Here is a 19,851-nt window from a genome sequence, read left to right on the forward strand (position 1 = left end):
AAGTCCAGTGGTAGTCTGCACAAGCCTCTAGAAAACACAGGACAAAAGCCGAGATCATAATCCTAAATTTGTATTGATAATGATAATGAATAAGCAGAATAATTTCCATTGCTTCTTAAAACAAAGACTGGGAATAGACTGGCCTTTTTGTTTATCATCTAATAATTTGTTGGTACTTTTAAAATGTAGATGCAAAAATGAGCCTGAATTAAAAGCTTTGGTTCAAAGCTCTCAGTTTGAAGAAAGTTTGAACTACATTCAGAGTATCATCTGCATTTGCAGGTTAGACTCTTCTTTGGAAACACATTATAGCAAAATCCATGTCCAAACTTTAAGAAGTCTGTATTTGAATACACACAGAGTGTGTATTCAAATACAGACTTTAGGAACTGGATCTGTTTTATCTATAATCTAATTCCCATTATTCAGATCTGATGAATAATAATAGGAACAGATACCGTCTTATTAGAAAATGCATAAGAAAAAACTTTCAATGTAGCGTTTGGACTATATGTTCACCAGAAAGGCACGCACCATTTCAAAAATCTGTCTGTATCTTGCCAAAGCTAAAATGTCATCCTTCAAAGACTGCATGCAGATAGTCTTTAACATTCTCTTCATCTACCTTTTGCCAGTTACTGGAATATGAATTGAACATTTACTGACAGTTCTATTTACCTCGATGTTAAGAATAGCCTACTCAATCTGGCCAGATCTCTGACATAGCTGGTAAAAGATGCCAAGAGAAGTCTATGAGAGTGGGAAAATCCTATGATGGCTCTTCAGAGTATTTCCCTGGACACTCCAGGCACAAACAGCTTCCTGAGCCAGTGACACTACTTCTGTAGAAACAAACATATAATCTCGGGAAATAAAAAATAAAGAAAAGAGAGGAAAAAAAAGGTATCTTTTGAGAAGCAATGCAGTGTACTTTGATATCAAAGCATTCCACAAGATGGCAGGGTTCTGTCTTGGCAGGTCACTACAGCAGGCAACCTGAGCCTCTACAGTAGCAATTTTTTTCCTGTCATAGTTTTCACCATCAGTAATATGACTCTTTACTTAAAGCCTATCAGTGCTCTATAGCAGTGATCAAAATAAGTGGCGAACAGCTGAAAGATAGGAGGCCTCTATTTTCTTATCTCACTCACGTTTTTTGTATTCCAACTTTTAAAGCACTGTATTCATGTAAAGCATTGTAATTTCTCACCTGACATTTTTTCTGCATAAAATTAGACAGAAAATTATTGCATGCAACTGCAATTACTTTAACTAGGAACATTAACAGTAGATTTTCACATTCCATCTCAGTAATTTACTATTTGAACTCCAAAACCATTAATACAAGCTATTTGTTACCCCTTGTCTTCATGATCAAGACAAGGTAACCTAAAGATGGGATGATGGGATGGTCCTGAAAAAGCCAGGTGGCTGTCCCTTTCACCTGCCCTGCTTCCTTGTGCTGGCTTTAATGTCAGTGTGTGCAGTCCTAATGCAATTCAGATCACCCTAAAAGCTGATTGAAAACTAGCTGCTTTTACTCAGAGGCTTAGCTTTCAGCTCGATAAATGAGCTGAAATGACTCCACAGCCACACAGTCACTACTGTTGCAATCAGGAAAGCAGGTCAAGCATGTGGCAAGGGGCAGGGAAGTCTCTTTCAGCAACAGAGTAGGATCGGATAAGCTTACACTAATTGTGAAAACACACCCTTAAGTAACAAAGGAATAGTGGAGAGGATGCATCCCCAGTTCTGCCCTCGCTGACAGCGGCAGTGGTGAGAGAGGAGAAAACCTAAAGCTCAGTTCTTAGACAAGTGCAATTGAAAACTTGTGCTGGAGCATACCTAAATCTTGAATGCATCACAGTGAAATGTTAGTTCTGACCTCAACTAGACATATTTTGGTCTCTATTTGTAAAATAAGGATACTAATATACCAGCTCTTTCTAGACCATGTTTTTTTTTGGCTTCTGTGAGAAATAAAGGCTCTGAAGTTTGGGGAAAAGAGAGAAAATGGAATAATTGTAGTTCCCAGTAGGGTTCTGGCAATATTTATTACTAAGGTTCCGTTGAGTGGAGGTGTATTCCTAGAGTAAATTGAAGTAAATTCAAATATTTTACAAACAGTGATAAGGATTTTGAATGAACTCAGAACATGTTACGCCTAAGATCTTCATCAATCTATTAAAAGCCTAAACGCTGGTGCTACCTATAAAGGTGCCACAGCATAATGCTAATGCAAGGATAGACAGACAAAAACACAATGCACAAAATTAAAGAATTATTAGCAGCTACTCTGTACATAAACCAAACCAAAGGCCTCACTCAGGATGGAGAATTAAAAAAAAAAATCCGTCTTGCAGAGAAGAATTGTGTAATTGCATTTAGGAAATACTAAAGAGTAACAAAGCTCTGCATTTTATGTATAAGTGTGAAGACATCAGGTGTGGTCAGGGTACTTGGGCCTCTCATTTGGCATCAGTGGGCTTTGTTATGATGAAGCATGAACGGAGAATTTTCATTTCCAGTTTTACTACTGGAATTCAAATGAGGATTAAAAAAAAAAATGGAGTGAAATGCAAAGAACATCTCCCAGTAATATCACCAAGTGCAAACAAATTCCATTGACAAGATCTGGTGTCTCCACAAGCTGTGAAAACACTGGCAGCAAGGAGAAGGAATTTGGATTTTCAGGACCGAGCAGCTACATGCTGGTTGCAAGAGTGAGAATTAAATGCTGTTAATTTTTAACGAAGGCATTCAGCAGGGTTACACGCGCGGTAGCTTCGTGCAGAAACCATCTAAAAAACCCCCCGTGCTTCAGTTGGGACGGGCTGTGGGAGTCCATGGCCTAACACAAACAGCGACTGTCCGGTTCCGGCGCTGCGGGCGGGCGGCGGGGCCGGCCCAGGTGTGCGCCGCCTCCGCCCGCCGCCGGGGGGCGCCCGCCCGCTCCGCCCTCGGGCCGCCCTACCCCGCCCTTGGCCCGTGTCATGCCCCTTTTCCCAGCCAATGAGACACGGTGCGGAAGGCGGGGCTCGGAGCGCGCGGCCCAATGGGAAGCGAGAGCTGACCGTGCGGGGGCCAATCGGTGAGGGCGCGACTCCGGGGCCGAGGTCCGGGCGGGGCCGGGGCGTGGCCAAGGGGGCGCGCGCCCTCAATCAGGTGAGGGCGGTGCTGACGGGCGGCGGCGGCGGCCAATGGCGGCGCGGGGGCGGGGCCTGCCCTGCCCACCCCTCGCGCCGCCGAAGCTGCCAGAGAGTCAGGTGGCTCCGGGATGTGCGGCGGCGGCGGCGGCAGGAGGCGGAGGCGGGCACGGAGGAGGCGGCGGATGGGGGGGATGCGGCGGCTCCTCCACGGCACGCGCTGCCCGGTCTCGCCCCTGCCCGCGCTAGGCTGAGGCGGCCCCGCGCCGGGAAGTCCCGGCAGCGGCGGCGGCACCTGGTGCCGGCGGGCGCCGGGCCGCATGAACAATAGGCGGCGGTCCCGGCCCCGCCGACCCCCGCAGCGCCCGGCTGCCTCGGGCGCCTCCCCCTATGGAGCAGCCTCGCCATGGAGCCCCTCACCGAGCTCAGCCAGGAGGGCGCGGGCGGCGGGGAGCCGCCGGGCGACGGGCCGCTCTGGACCGCTGTCTTCGAATACGAGGCGTGCGGCGAGGACGAGCTGAGCCTGCGGCCGGGGGACGTGGTGCAGGTGCTGTCCCGGGACTCGCACGTGTCTGGCGACGAGGGCTGGTGGACGGGCAAGATCGACCAGCGCGTCGGCATCTTCCCCAGCAACTACGTGAGCAGCGGCGTGCAGGGGGGCGGCCCGGAGCTGCGCGCCCGATACCCGCCGCCCCCCGCCATACAGCGTAAGGGAGCCCGGGCCGGGCAGGGGGCTCGGCGCGGCCTCTCCACGGAGAGAGGGAGGGAGCCGGGGGAGGGGCCCGATCCTGCCCCCCTATCGCGGGCTTGGGGTGGGTATGTGAGGGGGGAAGAGAGCGGCGGAACTGCCGAGGTTGTGGGGAGAGCCGAGGCTCGGCCCTCCCGATGTCCCTGGGGAGGGGCCTGACCCGGTCCGGCTGGCCCGGCCCGTCCGTGGGTCCTGCTGGAAGCCGGGGCCGCCGCTGAGGGGTCGGGAAGGCCCATCCCGGTGGCGAGAGGCCGTGGGAGGCCGGGGCCGGGGGCCCAGCCGGCGGCGGGGTAGGGGGCCTGCAGTGGCTTTCGGCGGCGAGCGGAGGGGCTACGGAGTCCCAGCCCCCCGCCCTGGGGCCGCTCCAGGTCCCCGGTGTGTTCCCCTTCCCACCCGCGGAGGCATTCCTGCTGCTCAGTGCCCTTCTGTCTTCCAGGCTAGCGCGCCGCTCCCTGGAAGGCAGAGCTTGGCTCAGTGTGTTAGCGTTTCAGCGGCGCCGGGAGCAGTTTCCCATTGTTAAGACCTGTGTTTCCAGGGCTGATAAATTTTCGTCAAGTGACAAAATCCTGGCGGCTGGGCAGTGGTGGAGTAACCACGGCTCTGGTCATTCTGCCTTTAAGGATATTCTTAAAGGTTGCTGGGAGGGAAGCAGTTGTTTTCTGAAGTGTTGATTCACTGCTAATACTTGTTCATTATTATCGTATTTAATAACCAAAAGATTGTTATTTCTGACTGAAAAATTACTAAATTGACTTGTGTTACCAGGTTCCTCTGCCCTCTTACAAATTCCGTCCTAAAATACTTGTGAATGAGTTGTATCCACGTTTGGGTATCTGGACCTGCCTGAGGGTCACTTGACTATGTTGTGATGCTGAAGGCACTGAGGGATTGGTTTGTTTCCCTGAATTTCGGTGCAGTTTTGAAACCTTTGTTGGAGACAGAGAAAAAGGCTGTTTCATCTCTACATTTTTTTAGTCACTGTGTACAATTGTGGAAAGAGAAACAACATGGAATGACTTTCTAGATCCTGTTTCTCTATCACCATTGACAATTCAGGCAAGGATGCTTTTTTTTTTTTTTGGAGGGGCGGAGAAAAATATTTGGACTAGTAGGCTTTTCTAGAAAAAGGATTGAAAAATGCTTTGTCCTATCTAGGCTGTATCTCCAAGGAATACAACTAATACCCTTTTTATTTTATTTTGTATTACAACTAATAGCTTTTTTATTTTATTTTGTATTCTGCTTGAAAGCATTTAGGTAAAACTCAGTAATTTGTAGCTTTGCCCTTGGGCTTGTGAAAGAACTAGGTGCTGTTCTTTTCTTTCATGCTGCAAGAGCACTGGTAAGTTATTTTTTTTTTTTCCCCACACATAGAAAAAGCTGTGAATGAATGCTTATTAGTTTTTACTTTTGAGATACTTAAGAGAACCATTTCTACAGAACTTTTTGAACTCTCAGCTCCCATCCTGTGTTGAGTCTTCAAGTTCAGGCTTTGTAACTGTGGGTTCTCTGTCTTGCTGCCTCTTCTATGGTTTGATAGCTCACCAGCAGTTGTACCTTTCCCCTTCATCTTTGCCTTATTCTTCCCATGCCCCTACAGTGCTACACTAGTTCTCTTCTGTCAAGTTACCAACCATATGTTCATAACAAAATAGAATGTATTCCCCTCCAGAGGTTTGTATAATGCTTATGGACTATGGTTTTTTTTTTTAAAAAACAATGCAGTTTGGATAGGGGTTAAAGTTAGTTGCCATCTAATTGGATTTTCAAATTGAGTATTAGAAATCCTTTGCAAGGAATGCAATCCACTTTTAGAGCTGCTGATGTTAGCTTGATAGCTGTTTGGAATACGAATCACCATCTATTGTTTAATGCTTCCAATAAGTCCATTTCTACAGGAGTATTGTGAAAGTGTTGTACTGGACATGCACCTCAGTACAGAACCTATTTTTACTTGCTTTCCTAAAGTTTATCTATATATTTAATGGAAATTTGGGAGGTTAAGTTCTAGAAATTCTGCTTCTACTGAGAATTGTCCTAGTTTAGCTGGTAATTTTAGCCATCCATGTACTGTGCTTGAATCTTGCCTTGGTGAGGATATCATCAATGATAAAAAGTAGCCTGTAGTGGCTGTCAGGAGTGGGCCAATTCGAGGGACTCTCATCTGTTCTGTGGGTTCTTAAACACTTAAGACTGAATTAAACAGTTTAATTATATGGTCTAATGAGGGCTGATTAAACAGCACCTACTTTGCAGTTGTCAGCATGGCCACTGGTTCATGGCATACAGGCTCTGTAATTCCTTACCAGCCCACAGAGGAGTGAGAGGACTTCAGTTCTTGAATTCTGTACGGTCCTGTACAACACATCTGCCAAATGACACTGGAGTTAGTGTGTTTAGAAATGTGAAGAAAAACAAGTATTTTGTGCCCTAATGTACCTGTATAACTCAAACTATGACAATGAATAAACTAATTCAGCAGAAAATAACTTTTTAAAAACTGTAAACAAAACATTTTTTAAAAATCAGGGGCTTTTTTTCATGAATAAGCTACCCACGCGGGTAAGCTGGCCACTTTGCCTTATAGAAGTATACATTTTCAAACTAAATTAAGGTTGTACTTCCAGATAAAAGAACATTCAATGTCATGCATTAGATTTCATGTGGAAGCTGAAGTCTCTCGGTTGTACATCCCACCCCTATTAATTTGTGCCTCCAGCAAGGACGTGCTTTTTCTGATGGAAGATGGGTGGTGGCACACGAAGTGTTCTATTTTCCAGCCCTTTGGTTTCTTTTGCCCATCTTGCGCTCCTGCCTGCCACCTTCCTGTCGCGCTTCTCCCCAGCATCGGGGCGGATGGGGGGAAGGGGGTGCGGAGGGGGAAGCCGGGCGCTGCCCGCGGGGCCGTCCCGTCCCCGTCCCATTGCCGCCGGAGCTGTCCCTTCAGCACCTGCTGACCAGCGGGCGGCTCGCTCGGCGCCTCCCTGACGTGCTTTTAATCCCTGAAATGCCTGAGCAGAGCACCCGCTGTGAACAGCACCTGAACGCTGTCTGTTCGGAGTTGGCAGGGCAGGAAGTCACTCTAGTGGTGTGGGGTGCGTGTTTGTTCATTTCCAGTCTTTTAACTGACCTTGTCCCTAGGATCAGGTTAATTGAGGATTCTAGCAGTGCTGAAATTCGATTCACTGAAGAGATAGGACTCAACGTCTGGTTTCTTTAGATCTTTTATTAGTAAGAAATACAAGAGTGACTCTTCATGTATTTTCAGTACAGGGTAGCCTCGCATCTGGAGTTATTGTCATTCCAGTCTTGTTCTAAAATGTCAGTATTTCTGGTTTCATGTTTTCTAGTAATCTCTGTCTCAAGCATTTGAACACCAAGGTTGCTACTGTAAGACTGAAATCTTTGTTGTGCAAATTCCTGAAACTCAGAGTGTTACCTGAAATATGTATTCACAGTAGCAGAAAAATAAGTTCTCTTAGTGTTCTGACTGGAAGGGACCTTTTCTCCTTCTGTCAGACTTTCTTGGTCAAATTTCTGTCTTGTTTCCCATTAGTCATTTGTTCATGGAATGCTAGGAAAAGCAGCAAAGGCATCTTTATTAAACTAACTCATAAGTTTGACTAACTTACAAAAGTAAGCCAGCTTCTAAAAATCATGTTCAGGAAAGGTAGAGCTCAGACAAAATAAAAGCCTGCAGCTGTGGACAGAAGAGTTTGCATTAACTCCATACAGTTTTGTGACAAAGTCTTGTACTGTAGGCTTATACATAGGAAAGGCATTTGATTGGACTAAGGAAACTAGTTTATTTAAGTGGGATCTAACCTGCTCCCTTACAAACTTAATTTTCTGCTAGACAAAGCAGGGGAACCATCAGATTCGACATTTCAAATGCAGGAAAGTATTAAAAGACTCGTGACTTTTTGTTCAAATCTTGCCTTATAGTAGTCTTCCTTTAAAACTTTTTAAGATTTCACTGACTGTAATTGGTAACCATGCAAATGTCATACAGAGTAGCATCAGTGGTAGCCTTCTGCTACTGTAAATTAAGCTGTATCAACATATTTTCATTGGTCAGTATGTGGAATTTTCATTCTACATTAGTCAGTGTTGGATGGGTTCTTTTGGCCACCCATATGAACTGTGTTTAGTGTACAGTTGTACAGGATACATTTTCTCATTGCTTTTGCTTGGGGTGCAGTTTGTGTGCTGAATCAAGGCAGTTGCATCTGTAGATTTTTTGTGTCAGCCTGTTAAGTATAGCTGTCAGTGCATGGGAAAAGGAAGTTTTTGTAACAAAAATGCAGTATGAGTTAATCAAGAAATGTTTTTCTTATTGCTTGCTCTGTACACTCAGTATGTGGTTTGATCCATCTGTAACACTGTTGTCGGTAATGTCGGAACTGGGGATCTCTTGTGGGGAAGAAATCTGCCAAGCCTGGAGGGGTGTGGAAGCATAAGTGTGATTTGGGATGGACTAAAAGATTGTTATAGCAGTTCAACAAGAGACATTCAAATAAGGGACAAATGGAGAAGCAGATGCATTTTGTGTTGAGTTTTAGCTATTTTGCATTAAGCACTGTATTGTGAACACAGCGAAGATTAGTTGGTGTGTTTTTCATTTTCAGATTTGTGCACTGTCACTGAAAGTTTATCCTTAAGGGGGGTAAGGGCAGGGGCATCAGTATTATAAGGCTTTAACTCTGTTAAGAGAAAGCTATTCTATTGTTTTACCATTTACACTGAGTACTTCATACCAGTTTTATGATTCTGCAAGGTCTGTTTAACCATACTATTCGGCACTAAAAGGTTTGCAGAAAGGCCCACTGCTTTTCTTTGTATTGTTTTGGAGTGAAAATTGGCCCTTCCTCCAACGGCAGGGGTGATGTTGGCCAGCGTGGACCTTCAGCTAATGTACAGACAGTATAGTTGCTAAATGCTTACATTTTTTTTTTTCCTCTTTCCCTAGTCCTAGAGATCGACTTCTCAGAGCTTGTTCTGGAAGAAATCATTGGCATAGGGGGCTTCGGAAAAGTGTATCGAGCTGTATGGATAGGAGATGAGGTTGCTGTCAAGGCAGCTCGTTATGACCCTGATGAGGACATCAGCCAGACCATTGAGAATGTCCGCCAAGAGGCCAAGCTCTTTGCAATGCTAAAACATCCCAACATCATTGCCCTCAGGGGTGTGTGTTTGAAGGAACCTAATCTTTGCCTGATCATGGAGTTTGCCCGCGGAGGATCGCTCAATAGGGTGTTGTCTGGTAAAAGGATACCTCCTGACATACTGGTGAACTGGGCAGTGCAGATTGCCAGGGGAATGAACTACCTGCACGAGGAAGCAATTGTTCCCATAATTCACCGTGACCTCAAGTCCAGCAACAGTAAGTGCTACACAGTGAACAGTCAGGGTGTTGGGATATGCTTTTGGGGAAGAAATCATACAAAGAAAAGAGGGGAGTAATGTTAATTTAGTGAACCACTGTATCCTCTAATTCAATCCCAGAAGGGTTTATTTTTATACAGTATGGTGCTACAAATCACAGGAAATATGTAAATGCTTTTAATCTGTAGAAGCAACTTAAATTATTGGATGCAAAAGCAATTGTGAATGAACCATGCTTTGCTAGTAGTTCATATTCATATAGTGTCTAGGTTTTACTGGCATTTTAGCAGACTTGTATATGTTAAAAAGTTTTATTGAATTTCAGTGGGTGTTATTCTTCCGCTTTTTGGAAGAGTAAGTGCTTATTTGTAAGGGTAAATGCTCCTAGGCTTTCATTATATTTGCTAGATTTTGGTGTGTAGATGAAATGCAAGCCTATTTTCCTTATGGGAGATTTAACCCATCCCAGCTGAACTGGATCTTCTCTTTATCCATCGTAGAGCTGGTGTTGACAGAAACATTAACTCATGTGAATAAAATGTCCTTGTACATGCAGGACTTCAGCTGATATTTGTGATGCTTTACATGATACAGATCACCTATTAGAGAGCAAGGGGAGCTGAACTTTGGTTCAGTTAGGATTGTGGAAATGATGGTGATTTCAGCTGCTCTGTAATACTGTCAGTATTACTGTGTGTTGCTTGGGTGCTGTTCTCATCGTGTCTCTTTTCACAAACTTTAACTTCTCAAAGTCAAATGCGCACATAGAACATTATATATGAGTGTGGGAGCAAAGTGCTGCAGTGGTTTAAAGATCATCATTTCCTCTCCTGATGCCTGTATGCAGCTGTTTAGCCTTTCTCTCTGCTTGTCTATGTCTAGATGGCAAGAGCAAACACAGACCTGCATGTGGTCATTTAGATTGGTGTGTTGGTATGAACTCATTGTCATTTATGGCTTGAGTTAATAAGAAGCTCTATGAAATGGGTGGCTTGGATGCAGGCATATGTTCCCTTTTGCTTTGAGGGCAGGGACATTAGCAAATTTTAATATCTTAAATAGATTCACTAGCATTAACCATTGCAATGCTGTAAATTTCCAGGCCTTGCAGAATCTTCCTATGTTTTTTTGGCCTCAAATGTTGTGGCTGTGAATTTACTTAGTTGGTTGTGGAAGAGTGAAAAAAGTATTATTAGTCTTTGTTAGTGGAAAAATAGGAACTATAAGAGCCTTCAAGTTAGTTTCTACAGTATAGTTCTTATAGTAACAATGTTTCCCATTTAGTAAGGAAATCTTAATGTCAAAAAAGATTTCCTGATATCTAAACCCTTCCCTTACAGATGGCAAATATATGGGCATGTTAATAAATGTTTTAAAATTAAGGAATGATTTGCTGCATGACTTAATGAATGACTGGCTGCATCTGTGAATGAGAAATAATTGCCTTTCAGTGTTGTGCCTTTCTTCCTTACCTAAGAAACTATTTATTTGCTTATTTTGCTAACAGACCATTAAGGTATCCTTGCTAAGTGCTAGTTGAACATTTTTGAGGTTTAGAATGAAAGTTATTTCTAAGATAAAAGACTTAGCTTCTAGTACTTCACTGTTTTATTCAGACCAGAGACTTCTAGTTGTAAAAGGGAAAAACTTCAGCGAGAGAACCAGGCCAACCAGAGGGACTCCTAGTGCACAGTGTTACCATCAAGACAGATATGGATGGTAGAAAACAGTGGATTGTCAGCAGCAAGAGTAAATGTCTCTCGTCACAATGAATCAGCAGAGTGTAATTGTGCTGCACTGTAAATGGTCAATGAGAAGTTGCTACATCTATTACTATAATTTCCATCATTTGGGAGGAAGCAATAGTAAAGAAAGGGGAAGAATAGATGAGAGTGCCTCTGAAAGGATTCAGAGACATTCTGTGTTTGAAGGGGGAAGATAAGAGAATTTACATGGTGGTTGTGACCAAGATAGCATCAGATCAAGTAGAGAAATGATGGGTATAGGAAAATTCTATCCCAGATAAGGCTGGAGCAAGCAGTATTACATATGAGAAACTAAGTTGATGTAGGAGCTGGTACTGGAGGAAAGGACTTAAGGATATTTTAAGGGAAAATTATTGGTTTGTTTTTCTCTTTTGAAATCAGATAAATTAGTAGCATTGGGTATGTGCTTGACACATTGCAACAGCAATGAAGTTCTTTATTCTGTGCTGTGTGGTTGAAGAGAGATTTAAAATATACGCTATTTTAAATATTTGAAATACATGTTATTTTCTGAGTGTATTTACAGAGCAAGAAACATAAATATTAGATTATGACAATGGTGGAGCTTTTTTGTGGGGATAAGACATTGTAGGATGAACAACTTTGAGTTGCCTAAGTCATGTCTTTCTTGATTACTCTGTCAGTGCATGGCTGAAATCCCTTTTATATATAATAAGCATCTTAGAAATTCCTCTGTGCTGTTTCCTGTGGAAAGCTTTGTAGTAGTTTTGTAAAGATTACTGGACTGAGTATATTATTGCATCCTGATTAATATATAGCTTGCATTTTGTCTGTTTTTCTGATGAACTTAGTTTTCTTAATTAACATGGATAACAGAGAGCAGGCTGTCTCGTTAGCTTTGTGCCTGTAGAATTACAAGCTTGTAGCATTTTCTTTGCACAAGTCACTACCCACTGGGTGACAGGCAGTGATGTGTCTGTGGTGAGGAAAGAGGTTCTGCTTGCAAGAGCTTGGAAAGGATTCTTGCAGATGCATTTCTTGTGTGCACTAAACATCTGCAAGTGCTGTAGGGCTGTCATGGGAGCATTAGCTGTATTGATCTATTGATTGGTACTGCCTACGTTAAGTAATAGATTGTGAGTCTTGTACATCTCAACTTGCCTTCAAGCACCAGCTGGGATGTACACAGTGCATCTGAAGCTGCAGGATGAGTTAGTTTGGGAGTTAGAGAACAAGATTGGGCAGTGGGAAAGAGCAGAGTTGCCTTATTTAAAATCAAATTTTCTACTAGAATAGAAGAAAATCAGAGAATGCTTTGTTGTCAGATGTCTGCTTATTGTTTGGGCAGACACAGAATGCATAAGGACAGTACTTCATTATGAATCTTTTAAGCAGGTCACATTACATTTTGAACATATCAAGTGGGCACCCTAATGCAAGTCTGAGAAATTACCCCATTGTATAAGGATTTGGAAAAAAAACTTTTTTGATTTCAGCTATTCCAGCTTGGTGGACTCAGATAGTATATACCAAAACAATGCTCAGAATAGTTGTCAGCATTTCTGGTAGTGTAATAAAGAACATAGGGTTTTGATTACTTTGGGAGATAACTTCACTTTAGTTGATCTGAACTGAAGTTCAGATGATTATTTGAGGATTCCAGGGGGTGTCTTTTTCTTGAGATACTCCTCATCAAAAAAGCACTCCAAATCACTTGACTGTTGTCCATATTTTTTTGTTAAAAGAAGGAAATTTTTTCTGTTTTATAGTTTTTCTTAGTTTTTTTTCTTCTTTACATTTTCCTAACTTTACATTTAATGCTAATACATTTAGAGTGTAGGAAAAGTGTTCTGTATGTTTAATACCATGTTTGTTTGAGAAAGATCTATTGTAACTCTTGGAGTTTCTGAGGGCTGCCTGTTTTATTGCTTTAGGGATGCAGTCAGAAAGGTCTTTATAGAATGAATTATACACCTGTGATTTAGTTCTAGAGATGCTGAAATTATTTTTTTCAGTCTGAGTTCAGATGGCATTAAGTCTGGTAGACAAGTCTTCCAGTGGCATTACCAACTCATATGTCAGTCATATAACTACAGGAGAGAGAAGAGATAATTTAGGAAACTATTTGATTCTGCTGTGTGAGGATATAAGTATTTCTCTTTTTATTTTGGTAATTTTATTTAAGGGATTCAAACTATTCCATATGAAAATTAATTTTAATAATCTGACAGAATCTTCAGTGGCTGCGGCTGCTGCTTCCCTTCATGTGGTAATATTTCCAACCTTTCCTTCTTCAGCTGCACCTTGGTGAGCCATTGAGTATATGTTATGGAATCCTTAGTAGGCCTTTCCCAATGTGTGAGCATCTAAATAATCTAAATCCTGAGCTGTAGGAAAAAAAAACAACTAGAAATGCCCACTGAAATCAACATCACTGCACTTAGAATAGCTCTTAAGAGTTTCACTTTCTTTTATCTCTCATCTGTGATTCAAGTCTTATTTCTGGCCAGAGAAAAGTGCCTGGCATATAATGCTTAGGATCAAAAAGGGACAGTCCTGTTGGTTTTAGTGAAGTATTGTAAATAATGAAGTTGGCCCTGTTTGTCAGTTTTAGATATGCCAGCATTGCTGTAGGAATAAAGCCAATTAACTAATACTGTGGAGACCTAGCAAAAGCATATTTGATTTTTTTTTTGACTGTCTCAGCAGAACTTGTTTGTTATTTGCGCTACATTGAAGGATTTTGCTGAGGGTATTCATGCCAGTTAGCAAAGTGCTTTTTAAAAGTCACTATGGTTGTGTTCCACAAAGTGGCACAGAAGATTAGCAGCAAAGTGACATTGCCAAGGTCACAGGAAGAGGAAAGAACAGAGGTCAAAATAAACCCCAGCAATTCTGATTCAGCCAAGTCAGTAGTTCTTCCTTTCAAGTTATTTGAAGTCTTAACCTCTCCCATTTTTTGAACCACCAATGTAAGCTTGTGGTGTCCCAATATTCAAAGCTCTAGCTTTCTAAAAGAATTCCAAACTCTGCTATAGCTTTGCTTGTTTAATGTAGTTAAGCCTTTATTTGTTCATAAAGATGCCAGTAGAGCTGACTTTCCACATGATTTATGGATAGTTGTTCCTAGGACTTAAAATATTCCTTGTCTTTTTTATTTTAATCCAATCATAGCGGATACTCTTCTGTTGGTCTTTTTAGAGAAGGAAAAGAACTTGTAAACCTTTTTGTCTGTCTGGCAGAGGTGTAGAGGGGATTCTTCCAGGGTCTGCTGCATGTATATTGACAGAGCAGTTTGGAACACTGCACAGCGGTGCTACTTCTGGTACTCCAGTGTCATTTGCTGACTAACTCTCCAGTGTTGTACCTTCTATCAGAGCGGATTTCCTTTGTCAGTGCAATTCAATGACTGAGTAATGCTTTATGTAGAATATCGTGAAGTTATTTCATTGATATCTGAATGCTTTTCACTCTCCTGATGTAAGTAATTGGTCCGGCTGTAGCTGGGTAGTCCCTTGGCCTGTAAGGGGAAAGTGGTAAAAGGTGAAGTTTTGTTGGGGGGGATGGGTGGTGTGAAAGACAACAGCTGGGACATGAATTTTCTGGAAGCTAAAAATCAGTAAAACTCCTTTTTTTTGTTTCTTTTTTTCTAAGTTTAAAACTTGTATACAGGAGATACCAGGGCTTTCAAACAGCCTGTATATACTCCTAAGGCTGATGAAAGATGACTTCAGGTTCTGCCCTTATGCAATTACCTGATTCTATCAACAAGCTATAAGACACTGCTGATGGTGCATAACTCCTAGTTCTGGTTATTCTGCTTATATTTCCCTTTCTTCCCAGAGTATAATAATTTGTTCTAATATCCTGGCCACTTGTGTTGTAGTTTAAAAAAATTCCAAGTAGCCATAATTTTTTTTCATGTGGTAATATGATGAGGAAATTGATGTCATTAATACTACACATTTTCATTGAAAAGAATGAAAAAAAAATGTATTATTAGTGCCGAAGATGTAAATTATGCCTGAAAGTTGCTAATTTTTAAGGTGTTAAAATACCAGGAATTCACAGAAGTAGGGTGACGGTTTCTGAGTTGTTCTTTGGTATTTTATTGGGTTTTTTCTTCATTAGCTATTGTGCAGTTGTTTTCTTCTTAGCGAGGTTTGACAGATGCTTTCATGGTGCCGTCTTATTTTCATGTCTTAGTAGATCTCTGAGAATTCCAAAATGGAATACATCTTCTGTAAGTGGCTTCTGAAGATGGATTGATATCTTCACTGTTAAGTGCAAGTCAAAAATATGAAGTCTTTATGAAATGTTTGATGTCCACAAGAAGACTTTGGTGTCCTCCTGCCCACACTAAGTAGTAAAAAGGCAACTTCACTGATGGAATCTGTTATGTTTGTAGACAAGTATGGAAAAAGTACCTTTTGTTTTTAAGAAATGAATTAGTGTCTATTATATTTGAAACCCTAGCTAATATCCTTTTCATGTAATTGAGCCACTGTGTACATTTTTTGCAGGATTCTCTCTGCTCTAAGAAAAAATAACTTAGAGTTGTGGTATTAAGTATTTTATTCAAATTGTGCACATGGAAGCATAGCACAGACCTGAGCACTGTCATGCAGCAGGTGTCCATAGGCATCCACTGAATTCACCCTCTGACCATCTGTGACAGAGCTGTGAAAGATCTGTGTTCTTCTGAAATTTTTAAGGAGCCAGTTAAGGGTGAGAACAGCCTTGTGGTATTTCTGGGAAGCTAGAATAATACCTATATCTCCACTTTTTTTTTTTTTTTTTTTTTTTTTTTTTTTGGGGTGTTTCTTCCACATCAATAAACTTAATTTTAATTTTGACTGACTTCTGTCAGCAGGTTCACTTTTGCTTTTTTTATCAAACATTTCCATTCAGAATTTCAACATACCTGAAACAAACTTGCTTTTGAAGCATCAGACATAAAACACAATCTTGCTTTTTGAAGTGACGATTCATCATCCAAGATGATTCTTTAAGTTACATCCCATCCTGAGGACTGTGTACATTTCCTTATGACAGGGCAAGGGAAACCTTAAGTCATTTGAGAGAATACATAATTTTAAGTAGCTGCTTTTTGGTACGTGTTTGTTTTCTCATTCTAGGATAGTTTGTTATGTTGGTGTGACTTTGCCAAAAGATTGCCAAAGTTGACTGGTGTGTCTGCTAATTGCTTGTTGATTGTCCCACTGCTATTGGAAAGTCTTCCTTAGACCCAAGCCTTTTGCAGATATGAAAAAGAAATAGTAACAGAACCTCATGCACTGAGCAAATCAACTATTCTAAAGCATAACAATTCAGAGGTATGTTGTTTGGTTTCATCACTATTTCTTAAGTTCAGAAAGAAGAGCTTTTGCCCACAGAACAGTAAATCGTTGTGTCCCAGTCTGTAGAATAATCATTGTGGTGGTCATGGCAGCTTGGTGCAGCATCACTTAGGGTCCTCTTGGGAAGGAAGTAGCCAGAGGACATGCAGCCTTCCTATGAAGTGTTTGTATTACTGCCACACACAGCCCTTCCACTTTGCTTTCTAGAGGCTTTGTTGTATTGCTCACAGATTTATTATGACATGATTTTTTATTAAAAAACAAATATACCCTCCCAAAAGAGAAAGCATTATCTTGTGCACATATGCATTCCAAATTGTCTCTGAAATTCTGTATGTGTTTCGAATGCTGTATGTCTTATGTCTGGGATAATTTTTAAAGCTACAAGCCAAGCTCCTAGTGCTATGTACGTCTATCTCTGATGCATGAAACAGGCTCCTGGGTTTTTCTTTGGCCATTGAGAAATATTAGGATCTCCTATTTGTATTACAGCTGGAAAAATCTAAAATGCAAGCATGGCTTCCTCCTTGCCTATCTATAGACTAATTGTTGAGATATGTGGCAAACAATAGTCAGTGTGCCAGTAGCTCCACTTAGTAGTAACAGGTAAATACTTTAACCACTAAGATGTTATTGCAATTTCTGTGCTTAAACTGGGGTTTCCTGGGAGGTTCCTGGTATACTATAAAGAAATGCTAGTATGAATAATTGCTGTAAGGATGGTACATATACGGGTGGTGGGATATTTGTGGACCAGGCCATGTGATCCATCTACCACAAAAGCATTGCATTTCCTGTTGTTTCTCCTTTATGAGTGTGGGCCTATGGAAAGATGCTAGTTCCTTTTGACTTTGCATTGTTCAAGGATCCTGAGAATAAGAAAAATCCTATAACTTTGATTAATAGAACTTAATATGCCTAATTCTGCTTGTTGAAGTGTTGTCAGTCTTGCTCTGGGTTTATTGATGATTAGCTTTTTCTTTTTTGCTGTGATCGGTCACATCATATGTGGTTTTGATATGATTATGATCCTCTGGTAAACACAGAATATTCCTAATACTTCATCAGGTTATTGTGTAGTTAGAATCTTTAATCACAGGGTAAGCTGGGTCAAAAAAAAAATCTGACAGAAATGTAGCACATCAAAAAGTCAACAGCTTTTTGATAACTCTATTGTTATCTTGTATGGACTTTCATGTACAATAATGCAAGAATGCCCTCTTTCTCACCAGCTGGCGACTTGTTCTGATCACTTTAAAGTCAAACTCTGCAGTATACGAAAAAACTCTTGAGTTTTACTGTTGTCAGATGTAGTTTGGTGTTGATTTTACATCTAAGAGCCTTTTAACATTTGTTCTGATGAATGAAAATACACCTCTCTATCTTTTAAAAATATTTAAAGTTGAATCTGATTTTAAAAACTCCATAAAACACCCCAGCTTCTGTTGTGGATTGTGCTGCTGCCTGTGAAGTGATGTCTTTCTTACTTTCTAGATTTTGGAGTACCATCTTATTCAATGAATGAGTTGGTATTGGTGTTCTTTACTGTTTCATAAAGATGTCTTAATTGCAACCAAAACCAAAATAGTTTGGGCTACCTTTTCCCATAATGATTTTCATGTTTATATTTGCCTGGAAACAGCTCCCACTGAACCAGCATTATTATTAAATCTCTTTTCAGACAGTCTCTTGAGTGACAAATGATGAATGCCATTCATGTGATATTACTCTTTCTTTTTGTTGTTGTTGCCTAATACAGTTCTTGATTTGTTGCTGGCTTTCAAAGTGATACAGTTTGGCAATGGCCTGTGTTGAGTACAGATGTAATTATTTTTTTTCCTTGGAGCATTTAACTGATTATGAAGAGTACAGTAATCCATGCCTGAGCTAGAGGTTGTTGCAATGTCAGCAGTATGTTAGGATTTCGTCTGAAACCAGAACTGAACAGCTCTATTTTTCCCAGAAACTCACCTGAGCAATCAAAGTGTTTTGTACAGATCACTAAAGCGATAAGACTTTTTACAGCCTAGCTAGGTGAAAGGATCGATTCTAAATATATCTGGGCTTTGGAGGCCTTTCCTCTCCCCTCCCCCATTATGCATTAGCTCTTTAGAGTTACTGTACTGCATGGTTTAAAATCCAAGAACTGCTGTGCTGTCACATCCATCACCTCCTCTAGGCTGATAGAAGAGGACAGTCGTGCAGCTTTGTGGATTTGCTGAACGCTGACTTGGACCCAGTAATTAAGAAGGTTTCGGTTCCAAGGTGTACATATGTATATTTTTTAATGTACTGTTGCTGAATGGTTAGTGATAAGAGAGAAAATACCTACTTATTACTACAGGCAATATTTGTGGGTTTTGGTTTTGCTTCTAAGATGTGAAATTTTAAGTGGGTCTTAAATTCTGTCCTCTCTAGCATCTCATGCAACACTTAGCCTTCTTTAGCTCAAACAGATATTAGAGTAAAGATGCAGCCCAACTGAAATCAATGGCAGAGTACCCAGCCGAAGGTAGGAAAGGCTACATGCAGAAAGCCCAGACTTATTCCATGTGCTGATCTGTTAATCACTTTAAGTACTTTGAATGCTGGATCAAGAGCAGATTGCTCATTATCTGGATACTTGTGAAGCAGAGCTGTGCTGGCTGACTATGGAAGGTAGAGCTAAAATTGCAAATTAGATTTTGGCAAACTGCTACTGCGGTCTCATTTTGGAGCGAATTTTTGAAATCCTTTCCCAAATGCTTAGTTCTGTCCTCAAGACAGAATGCTAGTGTACTGCCAATAGGACTTAATAATTTAAAAAAAAGGATTGCCTGGCAACTTCAGTCCCTTGTTCCCTTTGCAATAGCGCTGCTTTTTTGACTTGTTAGGCTAACTGCAGACTTGATAGCTATCCTCTGCCTCTGAGACAATGCAGCAGCATGAAGCAGTATATTAAGGCTATCTTTTTACCTAACATCTAGGTTTTACCACCTCCAGCATCTGAGTTGACATGTATCTTGGGAAGTTCTGTTAATTTATAGGAGGGGAAATAGGATTGGAACAATCAGAGTAAGTTCAGTGAAACCATCTTCTATTCAAGAATATTTTTGTTTCATCTATGAGTAGTTGTCTCCTTGAAATAAGAACTGATCGAAAGCCAGAGAACAATATTTAATACTTCTACTACTATAGTACCTTCTGTATAAAAACCCTGAAGATTTCAGATTGCATTGCATTTCTTCAGAGTACAGTGCAACATTTAATTATTTTTTCAGATAGAAGCAAGTAGAAAGAGTAGTAATTGTCCCATGTTAGAAGCAAAAGATGCTTATCTGATTTTTCTTAATTAATATTAATTTAAAAGTATTAATCCATATTTGCATGAATTTCACAGCCTTGCAGTAGTTGAAAGTATTTGATCTGGAAATTGATCTAGAAGACAGTGAAACAGATTTGTACAAAGTGCAAATTATATTGTGGAGAGATGAGTGAAAAATATT

At 41.1% G+C, this 19,851-nt stretch overlaps 1 protein-coding gene across 6 annotated transcripts in view; it reads left to right on the forward strand.

Moving 5' to 3' along the window:
- The first annotated feature begins 3,255 nt into the window (after nucleotides 1–3,255).
- The window catches only part of MAP3K9 (mitogen-activated protein kinase kinase kinase 9), a 61,227-nt gene continuing 44,631 nt past the window's right edge, over nucleotides 3,256–19,851 (forward strand). For 5 of the 6 annotated variants that reach the window (XR_003960750.4, XM_030274418.4, XM_072930071.1 and 2 more), the window contains exons 1-2: nucleotides 3,262–3,853; nucleotides 8,864–9,277. Coding sequence is in view for 5 of the 6 variants with exons in the window: in XM_030274418.4 (XP_030130278.2) it covers nucleotides 3,553–3,853; nucleotides 8,864–9,277 (715 nt within the window). In the remaining variant the exon portion in view is untranslated. Of the gene's footprint in view, nucleotides 3,854–8,863; nucleotides 9,278–19,851 lie in introns of all 6 variants that reach the window. The other variant, XM_072930073.1, reaches the window with a different exon arrangement.

This window comes from Taeniopygia guttata, chromosome 5 (genome assembly GCF_048771995.1).
Source record: "Taeniopygia guttata chromosome 5, bTaeGut7.mat, whole genome shotgun sequence".
In the NCBI taxonomy this organism is placed as follows: Eukaryota; Metazoa; Chordata; class Aves; order Passeriformes; family Estrildidae; genus Taeniopygia; species Taeniopygia guttata.